Consider the following 26,765-nt stretch of genomic DNA (forward strand, 5'->3'; position numbering starts at 1 on the left):
GCTCCGGGCGGCGGGGCGGTGCCCGTGCTGGTGCCCGTGCTGGTGCCGGCCCCGCCCCGGAAGGCGCGCGGCGGCGGCGCGGGGTCATGGCGGCGCTGGGCGCCTGCGGGAGGGTGGCGGCGGCGCTGCTGCTGCGGCGGGGGCCGCCGCCGGGGCTGGCGCCGGGGCCTCGTCGGCACCGCTACAAGGAGAAGTGGGTGAGCGGGTCCGGAGCGGGTCCCTGCCTTGCGGACGCCCGACCCCGCCGCCGGGGCTGGCCCGCACCGCGCTGCGCCCCCGCTTTTGTCCCCGCTAACCCTTGTGGATCCCGCTGGTCGCTCCATTTCCCCCCCGCGTGGCTCTCGCTGCACTGTGTAACACCCCCGTACCTCACACACCGCTCTGCACACAGCCCGGCACCTCCTTGCATGCTCGCCTCGGGTCCCCAGCCGCTCCCAATGCCCCCAGCCCCTGACTGCTAGCAGTCCTCGGGTGCCCGGAGCGCAGTCACTCTCTGGGACCGCAGAAAGACCCCGGGGACTTTCATCAGTGCAGAACGTGGCACTGAATTCTCCTTGGAAAACCGTTGAGGCTGGGAGTGGGAACGCTGGGCTGTGGAGGTATTTTGTCTTTTAATATCTCTGATACTTTTTTCCCCCAAGGCTGCCACAGCCCCCCGCATCCCCCCGACACGCCTGGCCCTGCACCACTTTGACACGAACTACAGCCTGCAGCTGAAGGACTTGTGGCCCTCTGTCCGCATTGGCCTGCTCTGTGAGCAGAAGTACGGCGCCCTCATCAACAACTTCTCTTCTGCTGAGCATGTCACCCAAGAGCTGGAGCTGCTGAATGCCACCGATTTTGTTTCTGAAGCCCCCCAGAAGGCACAGGTTGCAGCTGTGGAAGAAGCGGAGAGAGGGGAAAGGAGGTCCCAGGAGGGGTCTGGCGAAGGCAGGGCAGGGATGCAGGCGGAGACAACGACACAGGCAGAGATGTCGCCGCCGCACTGTGCCTCCATCTACTCCAACATCAAGTGTTACACCTTCCCCAGGGGGGACATCACGCGCTTTCGCCCTGCACGGTGAGCATCCCTGGCACAGACTGCCTGCTCCCATTGCCGTCCAGGGGAGCAGCATGTGTGTGAGCACTTGCTGCCTCTCTACGCTCCCATCCTCATTCCTAACTGCTGTTCTCCCTCCACTTGTTTGCTTTACCCATGCAAACTCTTGATTTCCAGCCCAGACACTCTGGGACTCCTTGACTATTACCTCCTGGATGCAGCCTCTCTCCTGCCTGTCCTGGCACTCAACGTGCAGCCAGGTGACTGCGTCCTTGACCTCTGCGCTGCTCCGGGTGGCAAGACTCTGGCTTTGCTGCAGACCGGCCTTTGTGGTAAGTGGAGGTGGGTGTTTCTTGTCCCCATGGATTAAATGGGGCTGGGAGAGTGTGCTGTGCCCATTGATGTCTGATCAGTAATCACTTCTGGGCATGAGGTGTGTTTCTGCAAGTGACGCTCACAGTGTGCCTGTTGTGTCCTCTCAGGGCATCTGGCAGCCAACGACGTTTCCGTTTCCCGGACAAAGAGGCTGTGCCAGGTTCTCCAGAGTTATGTTCCCAAGGAAATCAGGGAAACTGTGAGTGTCACATCTTATGATGGAAGGGACTGGCAGCAGGTGGAAGGTGGCACTTTCCATAAGGTAGGTGGTTTGCAACTAGGTGAAATTCCTCCTGTTTCAGAGGAAGACAGCAGCTTATCCTGCAGTGTAATTGTGTAGTTTTCCGTAATCTTCAATGGCAGAGAAAGAGAGAAGCAATCTAGAGCAACATATCCTCCTGCTGTACCCTTCCTGCAGGATCTGGTGCAGTTTAGGAAAGATGTTGAGTTGCTGAAAAGTGTCCAGAGAAGGGCAACAAGGCTGGGGAGAAGTCTGGAGCACAAGCCCTGTGAGGAGAGGCTGAGGGAGCTGGGGTTGCTTAGCCTGCAGAAGAGGAGGCTCAGAGGAGACCTTATTGCTCTCTACAACTACCTGAAGGGAGGTTGTAGCCAGGTGGGGGTTGGTCTCTTCTCCCAGGCACCAGAACAAGAGGAGGACACAGTCTCAAGCTGCACCAGGGGAGGTTTAGGCTGGATGTTAGGAAGTTGTTCTTCACAGAAAGAGAGATTGGCCATTGGAATGGACTGCTCAGGGAGGTGGTGGAGTCACCCTCATTGGAGGTGTTTAGGAGGAGACTGGATGGGGTGCTTGGTGCCATGGTTTAGTTGATTAAATAGTGTTGGATGATAGGTTGGACTTGATCTCAATGGTCTTTTCCAACCTGGGTAACTTCTATTTCTATTTCTATTTCTATTTCTATTTCTATTTCTATTTCTATTTCTATTTCTATTATTTCTATTTCTATTTCTAGTCTAGTCTATTTCTATTCCTTTCCAATCCTATCCTATCCTAACCTATCCTATCCCATTCCATTCCATTCTATTCTGTGGGCATCTGGAGTGTATCTTTATTTACCTGTGTAATGCCCCTTAAACCCCCTATTTTAATCCTTCACCTGGAAGAGGTTAAATGTGAAGATCAAACAATTCTTGTTCCTCATCCATTTCCAGCTGTGGGACCTGGGATTGTTGGTCTGGGAGGTGTCACTTGCAGGAGGTCTGGCCATGCATGGTTGTGGATGTAGGTGCTGCAATAACATCCACCAGGAAGACAGATATTCAGTATTCCTAAGGTTGGAAGAGACCTCAAAGATCATCGAGTCCAACCTGTCACCACAGACCACATGACTAGAGTAGGGAAGACACTACTGCCCACTGCAGGCTTGAACTCACGACCTTCCCATTAAGGGTCTGATGCTCTACCAAGCTGAGCCACCCTGCTCCCCTCGATGGAGTTGAAATGTTAAATGAGGACACATGAGAGTGTGATGTTGTCCACCTTTTCTGTGTCTGTGTGCACATTCCCAAACACAAAAGCAGCCAGATGAGTTACAGCCTAGTGTGGGTGCACACCTGTGCTCAGGCAGCTTCAGCTAGGCAGGGAACCAAGAGCTGCTTGGTGTGCAGCAAGGGTGTAGGAGATGGGCAAGGGGCAGGCTGCTCTGGGAGGTTTGCTGGGCATGTCCTGGGCTCAGAACTATTGTAGAACTTCTGCTGCTGCAGGTCCTGGTGGATGTACCCTGTACAACAGACAGGCACTCTGTCATGGAGAATGAGAACAACATCTTCCACAAGGTGCGAACCAAGGAGCGCCAGATGTTGCCTATGCTGCAGCTGCAGCTGCTGATGTAAGTGAACTTGGTGGTGTGGCTTGGTGCTCTTGGTGTTGCAGCAGCAGCTCTCTGTGGCCAGCAATGAAACCTCTTTGTGCTGTACGTGTCCCTGACTGGGAAACATGGAAAGTATGAATAGCTTTCTGGAATGGCAGTGGTTGAACACATCACATCAAATGTGTTCAGCCATTACCATAAGCATAAGAAGGTGCAGCTGTTCTTGGTCAAACCAAATGTCCTTCCAGTCTCCAGCAGCAGCCATAGGAGGTAGGGAGGAGGATCTAAGGCACAGGATGGGTACAGCATTGTCCTTTGGTGTGATGATCTCCTGGGTCCAGGCAGTCAGCCCTGGAGGATTCCTAAATGTGCTCATCTCCCAGCACACAGGAAGGCATGAAGGTGCTTCATCACCCCATTTTGCTGGCAAGTTTGAATGGGCTGACTGTGAGCTGGGGCAATAAGGAGGCAGATTAGAGGGAGACCCATGGCTCTGCCTGAACTGTGAGAGCCTCTTCTACTGTACATACTCTTAGCCCATTCCTTTGAAGGTGAGTGTAGATGACTGCCTCCAGCTGCTCTCCGGTAGCATCTCTCCCACATCAAGTACTTTATTAATCTAAGCATCTATTTAACCCATATTGCCCTGGTCTAAAAACAGTTCTCAAGCTTCAGGGACACAGTGAGATTGCTGAGCCTGTACAGCTCAAGGAGATTTCTTTCTCCCATCCTGTGAGTTAGATGCTGGCTTCCAATTGTGGTTGTTGGGAATGCTGATGTCCCTCACAGCCCTCTGCTTCCCCTGATGGTGGGTGTGTGGGGTTAGGCCACACCTTGTGTACTGTGACCAGTTCTGGGCCCCTCAATTTAAGAGGGACATTGAGGCTCTTGAACGTGGCCAGAGAAGGGCAACGAGGCTGGGGAGAGGTCTTGAGCACAAGCCCTGTGAGGAGAGGCTGAGGGAGCTGGGATTGTTTAGCCTGGAGAAGTGGAGGCTCAGAGGAGACCTTATTGCTGTCTACAGCTACCTGAAGGCAGGTTGTAGCCCGATGGGGGTTGGTCTCTTCTCCCAGGCAGCCAGCACCAGAACAAGAGGACACAGTCTCAAGCTGTGCCAGGGGAAGTTTAGGCTGGAGGTGAGGAGAAAGTTCTTCCCAGAAAGAGTGATTGGCCATTGGAATGTGCTGCCCAGGGAGGTGTTGGAGTCACTGTCCCTGGAGGTGTTCAAAAAGGGATTGGACGTGGCAACTGAAGCCATGGTTTAGTAGTCATGAGGTGTTGGGTGACAGGTTGGACTTGATGATCTTTGAGGTCTTTTCCAACGTAATGATTCTACATTCATCTTGCCTGCAGGGCTGGAATCCTTGCCACCAAGCCAGGAGGGGAGCTGGTGTATTCCACATGCTCCCTCTCCCCGCTGCAGAACGAGTATGTGATGGAGAGGGCGGTAGAAATCGCAGCAAACCAGTTTGACATCAGTGTCCGGGTCGAGGACCTGAGCCACTTCCGGACGCTCTTCCAGGACACCTTCTCCTTCTTCCCGGAGTGCCGGCTGGGGGAGCTTGTTCTGCCTCACCTCACAGCCAACTTTGGACCTATCTATTTCTGCAAGCTGCGTCGCCTCTAGAAGGAGCAGCGGCCTCCTGCCTGCTGGCTGCCAGGAAGTACCTTCAGTTTCCCAGGGAAAGCAAAACCTGCTGCTTTGTGTTTATTTTTCTGTTTAAATTGTCTCAGAGGAAGGCTGCTTCCCCCCCCCCACCCCTGCAGACACAGAGAATAAATGAGAAAGACCTGCTGTGGAGTCTTCTGACTGTTGATCTGCTTGAGACTGAGCTGTTTAATGAAGGAAAGAGAAGAAGGTCTTACAAGAGTGATCTATCCATCTGTCTTGGGATGGAGTAAATGCCCCTGTGTGGATCCTGTGGAACCTTGACAAGCTGGATGGATGGGCAGAGTCCAACATGATGGCATTCAACAAGTCCAAGTGCTGGGTGCTGCACTTTGGTCACAACAACCCCATGCAGTGCTACAGGCTGGGGTCAGAGTGGCTGGAGAGCAGCCAGGCAGAAGGGGACCTAGGGGTACTGCTTGACAGCTGGCTGAACATGAGCCAGTAGTGTGCCCAGGTGGCCAAGAAGGCCAATGGCATCCTGGCCTGTATCAAGAATAGTGTGGCCAGCAGGAGCAGGGAAGTCATTGTGCCCCTGTGTTGGGAATGCTGATGTCCCTCACAGCCCTCTGCTTCCCGTGAGGGGGTGTGTGTGTGTGGTTAGGCCACACCTTGAGTACTGTGTCCAGTTCTGGGCCCCTCAGTTTAAGAACAACATTGAGACTCCTGAGTGTGTCCAGAGAAGGTCAACGAGGCTGGGGAGAGGCCTCGAGCACAGCCCTACAAGGAGAGGCTGAGGGAGCTGGGGTTGTTTAGCCTGGAGAAGAGGAGGCTCAGAGGAGACCTTATTGCTGTCTATAATTAACTACCTGAAGGGAGGTTGTAGCCAGGTGGGGGTTGGTCTTTTCTCCCAGGAAACCAGCACCAGAACAAGAGGACACAGTCTCAAACTGCACCAGGGGAGGTTTAGGCTCGAGGTGAGGAGAAAGTTCTTCACAGAGAGAGTTGTTAGCCACTGGCATGTGCTGCCCAGGGAGGTGGTGGAGTCACTGTCCCTGGAGGTGTTCAAGAGAGGATTGGACATGGCACTTGGTGCCATGGTTTAGCAGTCATGAGGTGTTGGGTGACAGGTTGGATTTGATGATCTTTGAGGTCCCTTCCAACCTTATCGATTCTATGATTCTCTGCTCTATCCCTCCTGTCTGACTGCTTTGATCCTGCATGAGCAAATTTGGGTTAACAAACACCATCTAGGGATCTCAGCCTTCATGTCCTTAATCTCACCATCTCCATCATTGCACTTGTCTCTGCTTATCTCCTACCTTCAGAAAGAATAGCCTGAGGTCCTGAAATAGGAGATTCCCTTAGAATGCTTCTGCTGTGACATTGGAAATGGCCTTGGGTGCTTGGTATTGGGTGGTGGAAAGAGCATGGTGCTGTGGGAAGGTCAGTGTCTGTTGCCAGCCCTTGCAGACAGGATAGCTGTGGTTTGAGAGGGCAGGTGTGATGGTAGATGCCATTGAATGCCCAGTGGGAAGGAGAGTGTATGGTTTTAAGTACTAACAGTGGATTCATACAAGCTTAGCCATCAGTGAGGGATTGCTGGAGTTTATGATGAGTTGCTTAGCAGCTGGATTTTTATTTTTGTGAGCAAAATACAGTGAGGGGGAGGGCAGACATGGCTCTGTTCCTTATAGGGCAGCCCATAGTTACATCCATATGAAGTTACACCAGTGTCAGCAACAAAACACTGAGCTTTTGTAATCCTTTTCTTTCAGCATCACCTTACTTCTACAAGAGGCAACATAGATGAACATGAGGGTGACCCCCCTACATGTCCATCCTTCCAGGAATCATAGAATCAAGCAGGTTGGAAAAGACCTCAGAGATCATCAAGTCCAACCTGCAGTTCATAGATTAATCATCACTTACACCCAGTTTAAGCCAGTCCTGCCCTCTGGGTGGCATCTTGCTTCCTTCCAGCGTTCATGCTCGTTGGCAAGAATTACAGAAGAGGTGTCAGGAAATGGATTTTCTTTCCTCCTTCCCTGCTTGCTGTAATCTGATTGCAAAAGAGAAGTCCTTTTGCTTCACCCCTGGTCCTGCAGGGCATGGGACTGTAGAGGCTACACTGCTCTCTTCTGACGGCTGAGGGTCTCCACCTCCTTCATGAACCGCAGGCACAGCTCCTCCTGCCAGGGCAAGGCCGCACACTGCACTGCCACTGGCAGCCCCACAGCTCCTGCCACAGCCTGCAGTGGGAACACAGATGGTGAGGGCTTACCTGGGGGGCTCAGATCTCCAGTAGCTTTTGGAAGCTTGGTTTAGACATGTGGCTTGTTCTAGAGAGTAGGGGAGGTTGAAGGCTGAGCCCTGCCGTTCAAGCAGTGTTAGTGTGCTGGGGCAGAAGGAAGGCTCTTGCTGTTCTTGTGGTGGAAATGGTTGTCAGGTCTTGGGTAGTGCATTCAAGACATTCCCACCCAACTGTGCTTTGAGATCTCTCTTGCAGCCAGATGCCTTTTCCTTCAGCACACTCATTCCTGATCCATTCTCTACTGATGGCCTGGGCCTGGTGAAGGTATCACAAAGCAGAAGGAAAGTGCAGTGCAGTGCTGTCAGCTGTGGCTGTCGCAAGGACCTGCTCAAAGAAGCTTTGCTGCATGGCTCCTTTCTGGTTTCAGCCTCAGGATGCTAACCCAATCCCCTCAAAACTAAGTGTTTTTGGGGGACTTGAGATAAAAGGGAGTTGCAAGGTGTATGCAAATAAGAGGTGCAATCTTTTGCACTGTGCCCGTATTGATGGAGATACTTCTGAGGCCCTGATTTCAGTGAAGCTATGACTTGAACCTCCTTCAGCAGTCTTGCTCCACCACTTTCCACATCATATACCTGTTTCAGCATTTGGTCCCAGGGGTCACCACAGCATCCCTGGTAGAGCTTTAGCTCTTCCTCATCAGCTTCTGTCACTGTGCTGACAGGTACAACCCCAGCAGGGAAGTTCAAGACGTTGTACAGCATTGTGGAGGAGACGGCCGCTGAGAGAAGCAGAACAAAGAAGGTAGGTAGGTAGCTACAGCCTCCTGTCTTCGAAGTTACACATTACACATTCACTAAAGCCCCTGAGAGCAAGCTGCTGTTGGGAGGAGGAAAGATTGCACAGGGCTGGTCATCTGCAGGCCCAAGTTCTGCAAGAAACAAGTGCCACCAGATCACATAGCCCGTGTTTGACTCTGCTCACGTACCTTCGTGGTAGTGATTTCCTAGTGCCCATAAAATGCTAGGTGGGCTGTGAAGCTTCACAGTAGTGGATGTTTCTGTCCAGTCTCAACCACTGTGGTCCTCTACCCTCCCAGGAAGCTCCCAGACCCACTTACTGAGGAGTTTTGCAGGGTATCCTGTGGTCAAGGCAGGCCCCAGGACAGGGCACAGCATAACGTCCAGCTGCAGTTCCTGCCACCGGGTGATGAATTCAGCGCGGTACGCCTTGGGGAGCAAAGAGGAGATGATGTGGAGGCCATGTAGATATCTGGAGCATCTTGGCTTCTCCAGGGTGTACACCAGGTTCTAGCATGGCTAAGGAAGCAGCAGCAAGCAGCTGTGCTCAAGAGAAAAGGCAGGGGAGCGGGCATCTGCCTGTACAGCACAAGGCCAGATTGTGGCCAGGTGCTGGGAAGGCTCCTTCCCACTCCCAGTGTAGCCTTCATCGTGCTGAGATTGTTGAATGTGGGCATTTGGGCTTGAGCAAAGTGGGTAACCAATAAAGTCCTGGTTAGGCTGACTCAAAAGCCCATCTACAGTCTCAAGCTGTGCCAGGGGAGGTTTAGGCTCGAGGTGAGGAGAAAGTTCTTCACCGAGCGAGTTGCTCGTCATTGGAATGTGCTGCCCAGGGAGGTGGTGGAGTCACTGTCCCTGGAGGTGTTCAAGAGGAGATTGGATGTGGCACTTGGTGCCATGGTCTAGTCATGAGGTCTGTGTTGATAGGTTGGACTCGATGATCCTCGAGGTCCTTTCCAACCTTAGTTATACTGTGATACTGTGATACTCCATTCTTACCTCTCTTCTGAGTCTCTGTCCAGTCTCCTCCCTAGCACAGCACCTTTCCTAACTTAGGACCTTCCAACCTGACACTTGCCATAAACCCCTCAACTTTTAGCATAATACTGGAGTGAAAAAGTCCTTGAAACATACCTCTATCTGATGGTTGTGATCCCACATCTCCTTCAGTGACCTGCAGATGGAAATCATAGCAACATTTTTAAACCTGAAGAGGAGGAGGAATTGCTAAGTAATCCTGCAGGTTGATAAGATGCCATGCTTTTAGCAGTGACCTAAGACACCTTTCACAGTTTGTTTGAAGTTTCCTTTGGCATTTGGCCAAGCACCAAATGTCTAGGAGTGGTAGAAGGTTTCTCCTGTGGGGTTGGATTTAGTGCTCATCCACCACAGGCTTCCTTTATGACCTTATCCATCTACGTCACTCAGTCCTTTCACGACAACACTAGAGGCAGTGCAATACAGGGAAGATAGAATAGAATAAGACTACAATAGAATAGAATAGAATTAACCAGGTTGGAAAAGACCTTCAAGAAGAAATAAGAATAAGAGTAAGAATAAGAATAGAACAGAACAGAATAAACCAGGTTGGAAAAGACCTTTGAGATCATTGAGTCCAACCTATCACCCAACACCATCTAATCAACTAAACCATGGCACCAAGTGCCTCATCCAGGCTCTTCCTAAACGTCTCCAGTGATGGTGACTCCACCACCACCCTGGGCAGCACATTCCAATGGCCAATCTCTCTTTCTGTGAAGATCTTCCTAACATCCAGCCTAAACCTCCCCTGGTGCAGCTTGAGACTGTGTCCTCTTGTTCTGGTGCTGCTTGCCTGGGAGAAGAGACCAACACCACCGGGCTACAGCCTCCCTTCAGGTAGTTGTAGATGGCAATAAGGTCTCCTTTGAGACTCCTCTTCTCCAGGTTAAGCAACCCCAGCTCCCTCAGCCTCTCCTCACAGGGCTGTGCTCCAAGCCCCTCCCCAGCTTTGTTGCCCTTCCCTGGACACCTTCCAGCAACTCAACCTCTTTCCTAAACTGAGGGGCCCAGAACTAGCTGCTTTCCTGAAGGCTGAAGCCACATCCAAGGTGGTAGGACAGCCTCTGCAGAGAGCAGATCAGAGCCTGTTGTGAATGCAGACCTCCTCACCATGGACACTTGGAGGTGTTGATTCCATCTTACCTCATTCCAGCCAAGGCGCTCAGGTATTCGGCCATGCGGGGAAACTGGGGAGGCAAAAGGTTCCTGTTAGGCACATGATGCAGGGCTGCAGTAACTTATCCCAGGAAACCCCTGGTCCTGTCCTGCCTTGTGTCTCAAGGGATGCTGCACTGAAGGTGAGGGATGGTGATGATTAAAAACATTCCCCACCATTCTGAATTTACTTTGCTTCCAACTCCTGGCTGTTGGTTCCCTGTTAGTTTCTCACACCCCAGCATTTCCAGCACGTGGAAGAATGCACTGACCTGAACTGTCTTGCCTTCCATTAGTTTTGATAAATCAAACATGGTTTTAGCTTGGTATCACAGAGAAACAAGACCTCTAGAAGTGATTTGATTGCCTCTCACTTGTTGCTACCTTTTTGATCCTGTCAGCTGAGAACAACTCACCTGGACAGAGAAGCAGAGGAAATGGAGGATCACAGAATGTCAGGGATTGGAAGAGACCCCAGGAGATCATCAAGTCCAACTCCCCTGCCAGAGCAGGGCCATACAATCTAGCTCAGGTCACAGAGGAATGCATCTAGATGGGCCTTGAAAGTCTCCAGAGAAGGAGACTCCACAACCTCTCTGGGGAGCCTGTTCCAGTGCTCTGTGACCCTTACAGTAAAGAAGTTCCCCTTTGTGTTGAGGTGGAACCTCCTGTGCTGCAGCTTACATCCATTGCTCCTTGTCCTATCACAGGGAGGAAGTGAGCAGAGCCTGTCCCCTCCCTTCTGACCCCCAGCCCTCAGATGCTTATAAACATTTATTAAATCCCCTCTCAGTCTTCTCTTTTCCAGACTAAAAAGCCCCAGGTCCCTCAGCCTCTCCTCATAAGGCAGTGCTCCAGTCCCCTAATGGTTGCCTTTCCCTGGACCCCCTCCAGCAGGTCTCTGTCCCTCTTAAACTGGGGAGCCCAAAACTGAATGCAGTGCTCAAGATGAGGTCCCACCAGGGCAGAGCAGATGATGGTGGAGAGGAGCCCTAAACAAGGATGCTCAGTTGGGGAAAGGGGTACAGTGGGGACCAGCCTTTACTAATCACCAGGAATTCTCACGCAGGTGTGATCTTTGGGAAGCCTCCTGCACAGTGGTAGAGCTTCAACCTGAAGTCCCTCTGCTGCAGTAACCCCAGTGTCTGAATCTGTAGGAAATTGGGCACTGCTAGGTTTAGCATATGAAGGACCACTTGCTATGGGCTCTGCATGAATCTCTTCCAGCTTTTGTCTGATCCTTCTCTCATTTCCCTTTGTGCTGGACAAATCCCAGCAGGGGTCTAGAACAGACTTTCCAAAGTGATAGCATGTGTCTGGGCCTGAAATTCCAGCCTTTCTAGTTAAAAGTGTCTCTCAGTACAGCCATTAGAGTTTCAGGCAGTGCACAGCCTTGCTGACATCACTCTGCTTTGAGCCTGAGGCCAGGGACTCACCAGAGGCTTAAGAATCAGAGCCAGCAGCTTCTTCCCCAGCCTTGGGATCCTGCAGTAATTCACCTGTGGTTTCACACACGGATCTGTAGTATCTCCTTTGCTGAAAGATGAGAAGAGAAGGGGAATCAAAGCCAGAGAAGCTGTTTGCCCTTCCTCAGAAACCTCAGTATCTCTTCTTTGTGGGGGGAGAGGTGAGCTTGTTTTGTGTTGTGCTGGTGGGTATGGGGATGGTGGTGTTTCACAGCGCTCCTGCTAGGGGGCTCCTACTTACAACACATCCAACCAAGCCCGGCCTCCATCGGCAAAAAAGGTCTTCAAAAACAGCTCGTTCACGACATAGTTGATCCGAGGTGGAGAAAAAGGAACCAGCTGCACCAGAACACAAGATTATTCGGCAGCCTGGGGATGTGAACGATTTCCAGGGCTCAACTGTGGCTACACCTCAAAGACAGAGCAGCACCACCCTTGGCTCCACATTCCAACAGAGCCCACAGCTCAATTCTTTACCAGCCCAGGCATCTCTCCCTTTGATTATTCCTCCCCAAGTGCTGTTTGGCTCAGCTCTGAGATCTCTCCAAAGCTGTTTCCTCTTCCATCCTGCTCCAAGCAGTCCCTGGGCCAGAAACTGCATGAGATTCCCACCCGTGCCAGCAGAATTGACACCTGCTCAGACATGGATTCACTTTGCTATGAAAAGCACCCCTAGCACATGTCCACAGGTGCCACCCCAGTTCCCACAGTGGTTCAGGAAGGATGGAAGTCTGCATGGACATTGGGGAGGAAGGGGCAAAACACCTGTAAAAGCCCTTCTATCATAGAATCATAGTTGGAAAAGACCTCAAAGATCATCAAGTCCAACCTGTCACCCAAGACCTCATGCCTGCTAGACCATGGCACCAGGGAACAACAGACCTAGAAAATGCCAGAACAACCTTCCAGAGTCATTTGCAGCGTTTTATCATGCTGCTGTCTGGTGTAAACCACAGTCACCAGGTCAGAGATGGATTTGTCACACCCCTGGCCTCCTTGAATCACAGAATTGATTATGTTGGAAGAAAAACCACAACACTTTAAGGACAAATCCAACCATTCACCCAGCACTGCTAAGTCCATCACTAAACTCCATCATAAGCACCACAGCTAGGTGTCTTTTAAGTATTTCCAGGGCCAGTGGCTCTACTGCTTTCCTGGGCAGCCAGTTACAACCCTTTTGATGAAGACATTTTTTTCTTAATGTCCAGTTTGAACAGCAACCAACAACTGGCAACCAGCACCAGAACAAGAGGACACAGTCTCAAGCTGCACCAGGGGAGGTTTAGGCTGGAGGTTAGGAAGAAATTCTTCCCAGAAAGAGTGACTGGCCATTGGAATGTGCTGCCCAGGGAGGTGGTGGAGTCACCATCACTGGAGGTGTTTAGGAAGAGACTGGATGGGGTGCTTGGTGCCATGGTTTAGTTGATTAGATGGTGTTGGGTGGTAGGTTGGACTTGATGATCTCAAAGGTCTTTTCCAACCTATTCTATTCTATTCTATTCTATTCTATTCTATTCTATTCTATTCTATTCTATTCTATTCTATTCTATTCTATTCTATTCTATTCTATTCTATTCTATTCTATTCCATTCCATTCCATTCCATTCCATTCCATTCCATTCCATTCCATTCCATTCCATTCCTGGTGCAACCTGAGGTCACTTCTTGTCCTATCACTCGTTACTTGGGAGGAGAGACCAACACCCTGCTCACTACAACTTTCTTTCAGGTAGTTGTAGAGAGCAAGTAGGTCTGCCCTGAGCCTCCCTTTCTCCAGGCTAAATAACCCCAGTTCTCTCAGCCACTCTTTGTAAGACCTCTTCTCTAGACCCCTCACAGTTTTGTTGTCCTTCTTTTGATACACTCTGGCCCCTCATGTCTTTCTTGTAGTGAGTGGCCCCAAACTGAACACAGAAGGTGAGGTGCATCCACCCCAGTTCTGAGTACAGCTTAAAAAGGTAACAGCTTGCTAATTGCTTGTGCTGTTTCCCCAGGACTTGCACTGCTAGCCGGGGTAGGCAGAGTGCCTGCAATGTGTGCGTGGCTGCAGTAACTTAATCCCTCATCTCTGGCAGCTCTTTTAGCCCACAGCTGGGCTTGGGGGCTGTGCCTGGTTTCTGAAGGGTGATTTCAGCAGCAAGGGGCAAAGCTGGGGATGCCCAGGGGGAGAAGAGCATGGGGTGGTCGTGCTCACCTCGTGCCCAGCTGCCTGCAGAGCCAGCCTGGTTTCCTGCACTGCCCGCCGCATGCAGGGGGGCAGCGGGAAGTAGCCATCCGTGTCATAGTACCCGACCCGCAGGGGAGCAGAGCTGGAGTACACCTGCAGCAAAGAGCCACCACTGAAGCATTTCTAACCCTGCTGGGAGCAGGACTGTCCCCACCCTGAAGCCCAGTGTGGAAGGGAACAAAAGCTCCAGATAGTAGGAGAGAAGTGATTTTCTGGCTTGCTGTTTATAGGTTGCCCTTTCCAGATGTTCACCCTTGCCTTTTTCTCCAGCCTCCCTCTCATCCCTCCCTTCAGACAGATTCAACCATTGCTGCTAAAGATGGAAGTAGGAAAAAACTCCTGAAGTTCATCTGCTGCAAGAGGAAAAGAATGAATTGTCAGGAGTTTGCTTCAGGAGTTGCTGATCCTGTCTCATCTTCCCTTTAAAACCTCCAGCTTTTTGCTCCTGGTGTTGCCTTCCTCCTCACTCTTTTCTGGGGCCTCTCCATCTGATAAACTACATGCCAGCTGGGAAGGCAGAAAGGACATCTACTTACTAACCTATTTTTTTATCTAAGACTTACAAATTACGACCTCAAAGAGAGTTAACAAGTTACTGGAAAGCAGCACTACTGTAAAGATAATTGGACCCCTATAAAACATGTGTGTTGAGCATGAAGCACCCTTAAAAGAGCCAGGGCTTACTGCCTTAAGGACTCACCTCCTCATTGAAGGGCATGGGAGGCACAGTGGGGTCCAGCTGGAACATCTCCTGGCAGAGCAATGCCTTCATGCACAGGGCCAGGCTGTCCACATCTCTTGCCATGGGACCCAGAGCACAAGGAACTGGAGTGGGATGAGAGCAAATGTCTACACTGAGAAAATGTGTGCATCAAACATGAACATGAGCCAGCAGTGTGCCCAGCTGGCCAAGAGGGCTAACGGCTTCCTGGCCTGCATCAGGAATAGTGTGGCCAGCAGGAGCAGGCAAGTCATTCTTGCCCCTGTACTCATCACTGATTAGGCCACACATTGAGTCCTGTGTCCAGTTCTGGGCCCCTCAGTTTAAGAAGAACATTGAGACACTTGAACGTGTCCACAGAAGGGCAACAAAGCTGGGGAGAAGTCTGGAGCACAGCCCCATGAGGAGAGGCTGAGGGAGCTGGGGTTGCTTAGCCTGGAGAAGAGGAGGCTCAGGGGAGACCTTATTGCTGTCTACAACTACCTGAAGGGAGGTTGTAGCCAGGTGGGGGTTGGTCTCTTCTCCCAGGCAACCAGCACCAGAACAAGAGGACACAGTCTCAAGCTGCTCCAGGGGAGGTTTAGGCTGCATGTTAGGAAGTTCTTCCCAGAAAGAGAGATTGGCCATTGGAATGTGCTGCCCAGGGAGGTGGTGGAGTCACCATCCCTGGAAGTGTTTAAAAAGAGACTGGATGAGGCACTTGGTGCCATGGTTTAGTTGATTAGATGGTGTTGGATGATAGTTTGGACTCAATGATCTTGAAGGTCTTTTCCAACCTGGTTAATTCTCTATTCTGTAATCACTGGGTTATCCTCCTGCACAGCCATGCTGGCTGCAAGAGATGATCAGACAGTGAGGTGGGATAATTCAGAGGGACTCCAGATGTATCTTGGTGGTCTTAGGCCTAGAGGAGGACATAGGACTTTTCACAGCATCTAGAGAAATGCAATTAAAAATTCATATACCTGCCAGGATCCCATTGATTGGGCCACCCACTCCAGACAAGCTGTGGGAAAAGAAAAAGAAGTATATTGGCATCTCAGTAATGATCATAGAATAGAATCACAGAATCAGTAAAGTGGGAGGAGACCTCGAGGATCATCAAGTCCAAACTGTCACCCAAGACTTCATGACTACTAAACCATGGCACCAAGTGCCACATCCAATCCCCTCTTGAACACCTCCAGGGACAGTGACTCCACCACCTCCCTGGGCAGCACATTCCAATGGCTAACAACTCTTTCTGTGAAGAACTTTCTCCTCACCTCAAGCCTAAACTTCCCCTGGCACAGCTTGAGACTGTGTCCTCTTGTTCTGGTGTTGGTTGCCTGGGAGAAGAGACCAACTCCCTCCTGGCAACAACCTCCCTTCAGGTAGTTGTAGAGAGCAATAAGGTCTCCCCTGAGCCTCCTCTTCTCCAGGCTAAACAATCCCAGCTCTCTCAGCCTCTTCTTACAGGGCTGTGCTCAAGACCTCTCCCCAGCCTCATTGCCCTTCTCTGGACACATTCAAGAGTCTCAATGTCCTTCTTAAATTGAGGGGCCCAGACCTGGACACAGGACTCAAGGTGTGGCTTAACCAGTTCTGAGTGCAGGGGCAGAATGACTTCCCTGCCACACTATTCCTGATCCAGGCCAGGATGCCATTGGCCTTCTTGGCCACCTGGGCACACCGCTGGCTCATGTTCAGCCAGCTGTCAATCAGTACCCCCCAGGTTCCTTTCTGCCTGGCTGCTCTCCAGCCTCTCTGCCCCCAGCCTGTAGTGCTGCATGGGCTTGTTGTGGCCAAAGTGCAGCATCCAGCACTTGGACTTGTTGAATGCCATCATAGAATAGAACAGAATAAACCAGGTTGGAAAAGACCTTTGAGACCATCGGGTCCAACCTATCACCCAACACCATCTGATCAACTCAACCATGGCACTCTGCCCATCTGTCCAGCCAGCTTGTCAAGGTCCCTCTGGAGAGCCCTTCTACCCTCTAACAGATCAACACCTGCTTCCAGCTTGGTGTCATCTGCAAATTTACTGATGACTGACTCAATCCCCTCATCCAGATCATCAATAAAGATATTGATGAGATACTCCTGATGCCTTTGAATAGCACAGTGAGGTTTTTGCTTCAGGAACCGAGCCAGAAGGAATGAAATTTTGGTCAAAATGAAAACTAAACCAAACCAAACCAAGTAATGTTTGTTCCATTTTGGCATAATGTAACCACCTTAGACCTCTTTCCCTTTTAACTCCAGGCCACATTTACAAGGAAAACATGGCCACTTCCCCACAAATCCTAACAACACTGCCTCTTGGGAGATCAGCACAGCAAGCCAGCCTTTGAGGAGCTATCCTCTCTTTTCCCCCCAGGTACTCACTGAGAACCTTGCCCTTTCTGCTGAGTTTGATACTTGGCAGGCTCCTTTGCAGAGTGGCAAAGGCAGACCCCAGCACCTACCTGAGCCTTTGGGCTGTGGGTTTGAGCCCACAAAGCCCACAGAAGCTGGATGGCAACCGGATGCTGCCACCGGAGTCTGAGCCAATGCCCAGAATGGAGCCTCCTGCTGCGATCAGAGCTCCCTCTCCTCCTGAGGAGCCCCCGCTGCTCTTCTGGTGGTTGAGGGGGTGCAGGGTCTTGCCAAAGATGGGATTGCTGCAGTCATAGCTGGGGAGAAGAAAACCAGACAAGTGGGTGATCTAATGTCTAATGCCTGGAGCTTGTTGGCTCTCCCTTGCAGTGAGCTTATGTGGCACATCCTGCCTTCCTGTAAATCCCTCAGGACAGCGCTCATTCCCATGAGCCTCTGCTCTCCCTCCCATGTACAAGTGCACTTGATTTCTCTTATCTTGGCAGTGTTTGTGGCCTTTTCCCCTCTTAATCTTATCTTAAATCTGTATTCAGCTGAGCTGAGATTGTTGGCAGCTGATGGAAGAGGCACTCATCCAGGCACCATCTCAGGAGACAGGAATGAAGAATCCCATCTCAGGACCTGCAGGCTGGGGTTTAACTTCAGGAGCAGAGCCAGAGGAAGCTTTTCTGGTGGCATATGTTACCAGAAGAGGGATTGTGGCACGTTGGTCATTGCAAATGGGATGGCTCCCTGTTTCTTCAGAACCTTGACCAGGACGCTGTCATCCTGCGCTGGAGCGCCCAGGCATTGCACGAGCCCACAGGTCAACAGATGCCCCTGCGGAGAGGAAAAGTGACAATGGGCACAGTCAGTGCAGCTGCCCTGCCCTTTTGGAAGGATGATTTGGTGCCCCCTTTTTGGGAGATCTTTGGGAGCCCTTTTGCAAGCTCTTTATGAAGGGGCAAGTACTCTCCCTCCTTTAACCCTTGACAGAGGGCTGCCAAGAATTCAGAGTTAAAGCTTCTGCCGAAGCTGCCCTTGCTCATTTCTAGGCTATTTCTCTCCCCTGACCCAGATGCAACTCCACAGATAGCTCAGGATCAAGCCAGGTGTCCTGCTGTCTATGTTCATCCATTCAAGGAGAAAATACACATTTCAGGCAAACACAGTGTGGTCCTTTTCAGGCAGCCTTGGTGTTTGGGACTTGCTTTGGGCTTAGAGCACTCTTAACAGTGTTGGTAAGTAAACATGGAGGAGACTGCCTAACAAAGTCAGTTCAGGAGTGTGTGATCAGCCCTCACAAGGGCTTGTCCCTGAGGGCATCCCTGGTGCATCTGATGCACAGGCCCTTGGCTATGGGGCAGTTGTAGCCCGGTGGGGGTTGGTCTCTTCTCCCAGGCAACCAGCACCAGAACAAGAGGACACAGTCTCAAGCTACACCAGGGGAGGTTTAGACTGGATGTTAGGAAGAAGTTCTTCCCAGGAAGAGTGATTGGCCATTGGAATGGGCTGCCCATGGAGGTGGTGGAGTCACCATCACTGGAGGTGTTTAAGACTGGATGAGGCACTTGGTGCCATGGTTTAGTTGATTAGATGGTGTTGGGTGACAGGCTGGACTTGATCTCAAAGGTCTTTTCCAACCTGGTTAATTCTATTCTGTTCTATTCTACAGCACAACAGGGATTTGAGGTTAACAGTTCCTGCTACAAATGACTTTCTAGAAGCTGAGTCATGTTCTTACCCCTGATACTACAAACCTCAGAGCAGAGGCCTGAGTTACAGTTTAAATGGTCATATAGCCCAACTCGTGCTGCCTCACAGAGGGGAAATCATTTGGGTGTGTAAGTGTTCAGTCCCTGTTGTTTGGTGGATGGTGGCTTCTAAATGCCAGGGTTTGAGCTGCAATGAGATGCAGGGCCATAGCCTCTGACCCATCCAGGCTTCCCATAGTGTAAGCAGGGAGGGGGATTGGGCCCCTCCCCATTTTCTGTGTCCCACGTCAGTACCCAGCCCAGCTCCTGATGGCACCTTGTGGCCGATGTGATCCTTGATGCTGACAGGGATGCCATAGAGCAGCCCTTTCTCCTTCTGCTGCTCTATTCTCTGGAGCTGCTCCTCACACTCTGGGATAAAATGTCGCACGCAGTTTGTTTGCCAGGTCGCTTCCAGGGCCTTTCAGACACATGGGGGAATAGGTATTAGTTGAGAAGAGCTCCATTACACAGCTGCATTCAGGGGCTACCTACATCTTCAAAGCAAGAACCAGTGGCTCTTCCAACCTGGTCTATTCTATTCTATTCTATTCTACTCCATTCCATTCCGGTTCTGGTTCTAGTTCTATTCCTATTCTATTCCATTCTATTTCTATTCCTATTCTATTTCCATTTCTGTCTCTATTTCCATTTCTATTCCTATTCTATTCTATTCCTATTATCTTCTATTTCTATTTCTATTTCTATTTCTATTTCTATTTCTATTTCTATTTCTATTTCTATTTCTATTTCTATTTCTATTTCATATTCTATTCTATTCTAGTTCTAGTTCTATTCTATTCTGTTCCATTCCATTCTATTCCTATTCTATTTCCATGTCTGTCTCTATTTCCACGTCTGTCTCTATTCCTACTCCTATTCCTATTCCTATTCCTATTCCTATTCCTATTCCTATTCCTATTCTATTCCATTTCCATTTCTATTCTATTCTATTCTATTCTATTCTATTCTATTCTATTCTATTCTATTCTATTCTATTCTATTCTATTCCTATTATCTTCTATTTCTATTTCATATTCTATTCTATTCTAGTTCTAGTTCTATTCCTATTCTATTCTGTTCCATTCCATTCTATTCCTATTCTATTTCCATGTCTGTCTCTACTTCCACGTCTGTCTCTATTCCTATTCCTACTCCTATTCCTATTCCATTCCTATTCCTATCCTATTCCTATGCTATTCCATTTCCATTTCTATTCCTATTCTATTCTGTTCTATTCAATTCTATTCCTATTCTATTTCCATTCCTATTCTATTTCCATGTCTGTCTCTATTCTATTCCTATTCCTATTCTATTCTTATTCCTATCCTATTCCATTTCCATTTCCATTTCCATTTCCATTTCCATTTCTATTCTATTCTATTCTATTCTATTCTATTCTATTCTATTCTATTCTATTCTATTCTATTCTATTCTATTCTATTTCATATTCTATTTCATATTCTATTCTATTCTATTCTATTCTAGTTCTATTCCTATTCTATTCTCTTCCATTCCATTCTATTCCTATTCTATTTCCATGTCTGTCTCTATTTCCACGTCTGTCTCTATTCGTATTCCTACTCCTATTCCTACTCCTATTCCTATTCCTATTCCATTCCTATTCCTATCCTATTCCTATTCCTATGCTATTCAATTTCCATTTCTATTCCTATTCTATTCTGTTCTATTCCATTCTATTCCTATTCTATTTCCATTCCTATTCTATTTCCATGTCTGTCTCTATTCTATTCCTATTCCTATTCTATTCTTATTCCTATCCTATTCCTATTCTATTCCATTTCCATTTCTATTCCTATTTGATTCTAACCCCATTCCCAGAGCATTCCAACTCAAGCCATCTCAAAGATCTGCCCAGTGATTGATCAGACCCATCAGACCCCAGGAGACAGACTTGCCTCTTTGCCTCTTTGTATCTTTCTCCTGATATCTGATACACTAAAGAAGTGTCATCATCACCAGCTCCACCAAGCATCCTCAGCCACCACACTTCAGTCCCCAGGAAAATTAGGCAGTAACACTATGGAAGGCATTCCAGGCATATGAAATACCAAGTGATGGGCAACAACCACTTAAGGCTAATTTAGCAAGGGCATGTTCTGCCTGGCCATCCTGACTGCCCCCCAAGTTGCCATGACTGGCTCTGTGGAGGAGGAGAAACAGTAGATGTCTTTCTCCTTGAACACAGCAAGGCCTTTGACAGTGCATCCCCACGAGCCTTGTAGCACTAAGGATGTGAACTACAAGCTAGGTGAAAAACTTCTGGCCCATCAGGCTGGAATCAGTCAGTGAGCAGTCCACCACACACCATGGCACGGAGAGCATAAGTGATTTGCCCACCACACTGCAAAAAGGCACTCACCTTCTCTATGTAGGTGTAGAGGACAGTCCTGGGGGACAGAGACCCTTCCTGCAATCTCTCAGTGAGTTCCAGCAGGGGCAGGGACAGGATAGCATCTCTCTGGACACTGGGGATCTGCAAGGGAAGGTGAAGGGGATGCCAGAACAGCAGCTCCAGTTATCCTTTGGCTCAGAGGGTCTCTTAAGCTCTGCCAACATTATCAACAGAGTTTGCTGGAAAGGCAAACCCTGCATGTGAAGATTCAGACCTTGAGCTGCTGAGTGTTTCATCCTGAATTTGGATGTCAGGAACATGATGCAAAAACAGGAGCCCACCTGCCTCTGAAGGTGTAGAAGAGCTTCATGAATCCACTGCAGAGGAGGCCTTGTAAGAGAGCCTTCCCTCTGGCACTACAGGGTGAATCAGTGGATAAGTCTACCAAGAGGTAATCTCTGCTGAGCAAACACCAGCCTGGGCAGAAGGCACCAAAGTCCTTGCACACAAATCTCAGGCTGGTCCCTCACCTCTCAGAACAGCTACAGGCAGTGTGGATCAGCCTGGTGTGAGGACAAACATCTAACAGCTGTAGCCCAGCAAACTGCAAAGAACTCTGTAGAGACTCATGGGAGAGTAAGGTCTGCTCACATGAAGACAATTGATACTTCTCAGTGCCACCAGCTTCTGTTAAGGTTTCCTATCATGTTTATGTATATATATTTAAGGGAAAAAAAGGTTGTACAGATACATATCCCATGGAGCTGATATGCTTTATCTCCAGGCACATTACCTGTGTAAACATGAGCTGGTTTAACCATTACCTACTCAGAAGCAAAGGAGCAGGAAGTAAAGGTGGTTAGAAAGCAGTGGTGCAGTAGGAATTTGGGACCACATCCATGCTGGTTTGGTGCTTGCCTTGTTCATCCTTAAGCTGTGTCCTTGTTGTTTTCAGGGGACACTGAATGCCTTGTGTTTCATTATTGTTAAGTTAGGCCAAGCATCTTCTGAGAAGCCTGCTGGGCCAGGTGGTCTCACTTGCTGGGAAAGCTAGTGAAAACTCTTTTGAAGGCTCTCCAAGAGCTATCCAGAAGCCAGGTTTTAAAGACAAAGGTACAGGGGTGACAGATGTGTAAACAATATTAGAAAGAGGGGAAAATCTTTCTTGTTTCTACCTATAGAGGCAACAGATACTTCTAGATCTCCAAAGAACTTTTGGATCAATGCAGGACTAGTGCTTCATGACCTGTGTGAGTCATTCACACTTCCCTGGCTATGGCCTCCCACCATGTCTCAGCCAGCTTGAGGAGAACAGTGATCTCCTTTCCTCCCAAGGCACACTTCCCTCTTGTGGAAGGTTGCTGGTACACCTCCCCCAGACTCCTCGTTACAAAAGCTATGGAGGTGTGATTTGGAAAGAAGAGCTGAAGAACAATCAGCAGACACCTTGGTGGAACTCAGACCCCCCCCCAGAAGGATGGGTTACCTGCTCCCTGAACTGCTGGACAATCTTTGCCATTTTCTTCACACCTTCATCCCGGGTCCTCCTAGCCTCTTCCATTTTCTTCTCCATTTGCCTTTTGCCCAGCCATTTCCAGACCACCACAGCTGCTGCTGAGCCACAGAGCAAGACTAGGACAGCAGAAGGATCCACCTCTCTCTCTAGCAGGAGCTGTTTTAGCTGTTGCTGGACCATAATGTGGCTTTCTGATCTCCAGGGATGGAGTGAGAAAGAAAAGCAAGGCAGGAGAAGATGACTTTCCCTGACTCTCCAGACCTGTGCCTCCTCCCAGCACCATCGACCTGGGTCAGCAAATAGTGTCTAAGTCCAAAGCTGAGCCCTGCAAGGCTGCCCTCAGTGGAGAATGATTGATTGGGAAATGCAAAAGGTGACATTTGGCCAGTGAACCTTGGCACGTCGGGTTCACAGAGGCTTTCTGGATGATGGGAAGTTCTCCAGTGGGGAGGAAGAGCTGAACAAAAGAAGTGAGGAAACAGCTGCTCTCCTATTTCCTGTGTAGTCTGAGAGGACAATGGGAGAAGGGGAAAAAACAGCTTGAAGTCACCAGACAGCCCTGCATGGGAATGGGGAATGGTATGATGAGAGGAGGCACAGCTGTGGGGTACTCGCTGACTCTGCAAATCCCTTGGGCTATGCTGCTCCCATGGTGGCCAGAGGCTGTTTCAGGAGGCCTTTGGAATAGGGCTCAGCACTACCATGATGCCTCATTGTGACAGTTTCAGGCTGTGCCTTTAAGCTGTGGTTTGTGTGTGGGGGGAGAATTGAACTTCTCTCACTGCCACACTCATGCACTAGAAGGAAAGGCTGCTCCACAGAGCATGCTTGTGTTGCCTTAGGAGTGGAAAATCCCACACAACTGCAGGCCAGAAGTAAACTATTCCCAACAGATAGCAGGACATCTAGTGTGTTAAGGTCTTTCCAGCACAGATGCTTCTCACTACAAGCATGCAAGAACCATGCACAGAGCTGAAGGCAGCAAACCAGCCAGCATCAGGCCCAAACCAAATGCCACAGCCTGTCTGTAATCTCTGCTGGCATTGGATGGTGTGTCCTCCCATGGGTCCTGCCTTGAAAAATGCTTTTGGGCAGAGAGAGAGATTGTGCATGACAGAACTTTGCAAGGTTGCACTCGATGCCCGAAGGCCCAGAACCTGATCCTGTTCCAACAGAGTGTGGAACTGGCTATGGAAAGGAAGGTGAAGAGCCTTCTGCCATCAGTTCCAGGCAGTCCTCTAGTGCTTGACTTTTCATCTGTTGTCACACTCATTCTTAGCAGCTCTAAGAATCCTCCATTGTTTCCTGTGTCCATAGGGAATATCATAGAATCAATAAGGTTGGAAATGACCTCAAAGATCATCAGGTCCAACCTATCACCCAACACCTCATGACTAACTAAACCATGGCACCAAGTGCCATGTCCAACCCACTCTTGAACACCTCCAGGGATGGTGACTCCACCACCTCCCTGGGCAGCACATTCCAATGGCCACACCTCCACACCTCCAGCCTAAACTTCCAATGGTGCAGCTTGAGACTGTGTCCTCTTGTTCTGGTGCTGGTTGCCTGGGAGAAGAGACCAACCCCCACCTGTCCACAACCTCCCTTCAGGTAGTTGTAGAGAGCAACAAGGTCTCCCCTGAGCCTCCTCTTCTGCAGGCTAAGCAACCCCAGCTCCCTCAGCCTCTCCTCATAGGGCTTGTGCTCCAAACCCCTCACCAGCTTTGTTGCTGCTGAAGGGGATCTACAGGAAGGCTCATCAAGGGGAAGGACTCTTTTGAAGGGCTTGGAGTGATAGGATGAGGGGCAGTGGTTTGAAACTGGAGCAGGGGAGATTTAGATTGGACATCAGGAGAGAGGTAAAATACTGGAACAGGCTGCCCAGGCATGTGGATGAGGCCCCATCCCTGGAGACATTCAGAATCAGACTCCATGTGGCCCTGGGCAGCCTGATGTAGGGGGAGGAGTCCCTGCTTACTGCAGGGGGGTTGGGCAAGATGACCTTTGAGGCTCCCTTCCAGCCCAATGCAATCTGTGAATTTGCAAAGCTGACAGCTGTTAGCTCTCAGGAACAGATCAAGCTGGTCTTTTCCTAGGTTCCCTTTCAGTGGCACCCTTGCTCCCAGGATGCCTCCTCAGCCATGGCACTGCTGGCTTTATGAGAGCAGCAGTGTGGGGACATGCTTGCAGCCCACCCAGCTCCTGCACCATGGTGGTGGCTGCAGCAGCTGCCTCCAGGTGTGTGTGACAGGATCAGCAAGCAGCCACACTCAGCCCTCTCCCAGCCTCCAAGAGCCTCCTGAGGCAGAGGTGGGCTCTTTGTCTGTGGGACAGTGACATAACCTCTACTATGTGCTGAGCAGATGCTGGGAAGTGCCAGGATATTGGCTTCCCCCATCAGCTTGTGCACTGGGACCTGTGCTCCCATCCTGCCTGCCCTTTAGACACCTGGCAAATGTTTACTGGAGGCAGAGCTGGCAGTGTGCAGCTGACTTGGTGTTTCAAAGGGCAAAATTACAAGCATGCAGCTGCCTTTTCAGGTGGCTGGGTGCTGCTGAGGAAGCCCCTGCTCCTATCAATGTGCAAGCACCTCCACTTCCTTCATGAACCACAGGTATGGCTCCTCCTGCCACAGCAAGGTCACAGCCCCATGGTTCCTACCAAAGCCTGCAGCAGGGACACAGGCAGTGGGGAGTGAAGGGTGAATCCATCCTCAGAACTGGGATGGTTTCAAAATCCCATCCCTTTTTGGCATCCTCTGAGTAGACCTACTGAGGCAGTCCAAGGTCCATGTGAAAGTAGAGAGTTCCTGCCACTGAAGGAAGCAGCTACACAGAGGTGGATGGACTGGGTCACAGCGGTGGCTTTGTTTGGACCCACTAAGGGGAGCAAGGGGTGCCTGGGAGAAAAGTCTGCTGAGAAAGAGGCCCCTGTCCCTAGGGAGAAACAAAGGCAGAGAAGCAAAGGGAGGTCTCAAAGCAAACCTCAAGTCCAAAGCAGAAGTGAGAGAACTGCCTGACTTGCAGGTCAGTGTTCACTCCTCCACATTTCACTGGTGTGCCCTAAGCAGAAAGAACAAGTGCAACATTTCACCGTGGTTTTCTTGCCTGAATTGATCCAGGCCCAAGGACAAACTCACTAGAAATGTTAAAATGAGAACCAAGACCCTTTTCACAAGAAGAGTCAGCCTCTAGCAGCTGGTCTGGGATTTGACTGTGGCACCCACAACACCTCCTTCACTTTGGACCATCACAGAAAAGCCACAGTAAGACCAACTCCAACAGCCCACTCCTGTCCCCAGCAAGGGCTGCACTGTCTTTGCAAATCAAAGCTGCACTGACTTGCTGCCATCACACTCCATCCAACACCTTCAGGCCTCAAGCAGGTAGGGCTGTGACAGAAACTTTCTATAACTAAACTGTCTTTCATCTAACTTTGCAACAAGGTCGAGTCAGCTTGGACTCAGTTTTGACTGGAATGCCCAAGAATAAATCCTGAGAGCTGTATCTCATGGTGGTATGTTTGGAACCAAACACTGATGCACTTTCCCCTAACAGCTTACAAAATGAGCTGTGTTAAACTACCCTGCTCTGAAAGGATCTCAAAGACATTTCACAAAATGCTGAAATCACAGTGAAATAAGAGTGGTCCCCTCTGGAGGAGTTGTTCCAGTTGGCTCAGAGGGCTGAATAACTAATCTGTACTCAGAGAACTCTCCAGTTTCTGACTCATTTCAGCCTGGAATACCTAATGGAAGCATAAGAATTTCCTCAAGTCCAGCCCAATTCCACAAACACTCAGAGAACATAATAGCTGGTTAGAGACTTGCCACTATTTAATCTATGCCTTTCCAACAACCAAGAGCTCTGGCTCAAAGATTAGAGTCTCTTTCTGTCAACTCCTTTTGGCATCACTCAGCCAGGACCCTGTTCACTCTCCCTGAACAAACTACAATAAACTGGGGAGAGAATCCTCCCATACTAACCTCTGACAGCAGGGGCTGCTTTCTCTCCTGACCATCCCTACATCTTTCCCACATTCATGCATATTGCACTGTTTTCCTTGGGCCTTTCCATAGCTGAGTAGGTTGTATGGATCCTACTTACAACAGTACCAAAGCAGAGACAAAGTCTGGGAACATCCCTACTTCTTTCATGCCTGGTGTCTTGCACAGATCTGCACCAGGTGACAGCAGGGAGTTCAGCACCCTGATGAACCATTGGAATGTGCTGCCCAGGGAGGTGGAGGAGTCCCCATCCCTGGAGGTGTTCAAAAAA

At 49.9% G+C, this 26,765-nt stretch overlaps 2 protein-coding genes across 2 annotated transcripts; one reads left to right on the top strand and one right to left on the bottom strand.

Annotated features, from left to right (window-relative positions):
* Positions 1 to 64: 64 nt before the first annotated feature.
* Positions 65 to 5,038, top strand: NSUN4 (NOP2/Sun RNA methyltransferase 4). Its single transcript, XM_068141640.1, has 6 exons — positions 65 to 197; positions 642 to 1,060; positions 1,217 to 1,371; positions 1,522 to 1,676; positions 3,137 to 3,261; positions 4,597 to 5,038. The coding sequence occupies exons 1-6, from the start codon at positions 87 to 89 to the stop codon at positions 4,868 to 4,870; spliced, it is 1,239 nt and encodes a 412-aa protein (XP_067997741.1). The 5' UTR covers positions 65 to 86; the 3' UTR covers positions 4,871 to 5,038.
* A 1,311-nt stretch (positions 5,039 to 6,349) lies between these two features.
* On the bottom strand, positions 6,350 to 22,776 carry LOC137442641 (vitamin D3 hydroxylase-associated protein-like). The gene is made up of 15 exons (XM_068141639.1): positions 22,456 to 22,776; positions 20,997 to 21,110; positions 18,891 to 19,034; positions 17,566 to 17,699; positions 16,970 to 17,176; positions 15,485 to 15,525; positions 14,499 to 14,623; positions 13,766 to 13,891; positions 11,810 to 11,907; positions 11,539 to 11,638; positions 10,091 to 10,134; positions 9,041 to 9,080; positions 8,227 to 8,335; positions 7,742 to 7,887; positions 6,350 to 7,104 (listed from the first exon to the last, which is right to left on the bottom strand). The coding sequence occupies exons 1-15, from the start codon at positions 22,663 to 22,665 to the stop codon at positions 6,979 to 6,981; spliced, it is 1,764 nt and encodes a 587-aa protein (XP_067997740.1). The 5' UTR covers positions 22,666 to 22,776; the 3' UTR covers positions 6,350 to 6,978.
* Between the last annotated feature and the right edge of the window lie 3,989 nt (positions 22,777 to 26,765).

The sequence above is a fragment of the Melanerpes formicivorus genome, unplaced genomic scaffold (genome assembly GCF_026170545.1).
Source record: "Melanerpes formicivorus ecotype bairdi unplaced genomic scaffold, bMelFor1.0.p_v2 SCAF_7, whole genome shotgun sequence".
In the NCBI taxonomy this organism is placed as follows: Eukaryota; Metazoa; Chordata; class Aves; order Piciformes; family Picidae; genus Melanerpes; species Melanerpes formicivorus.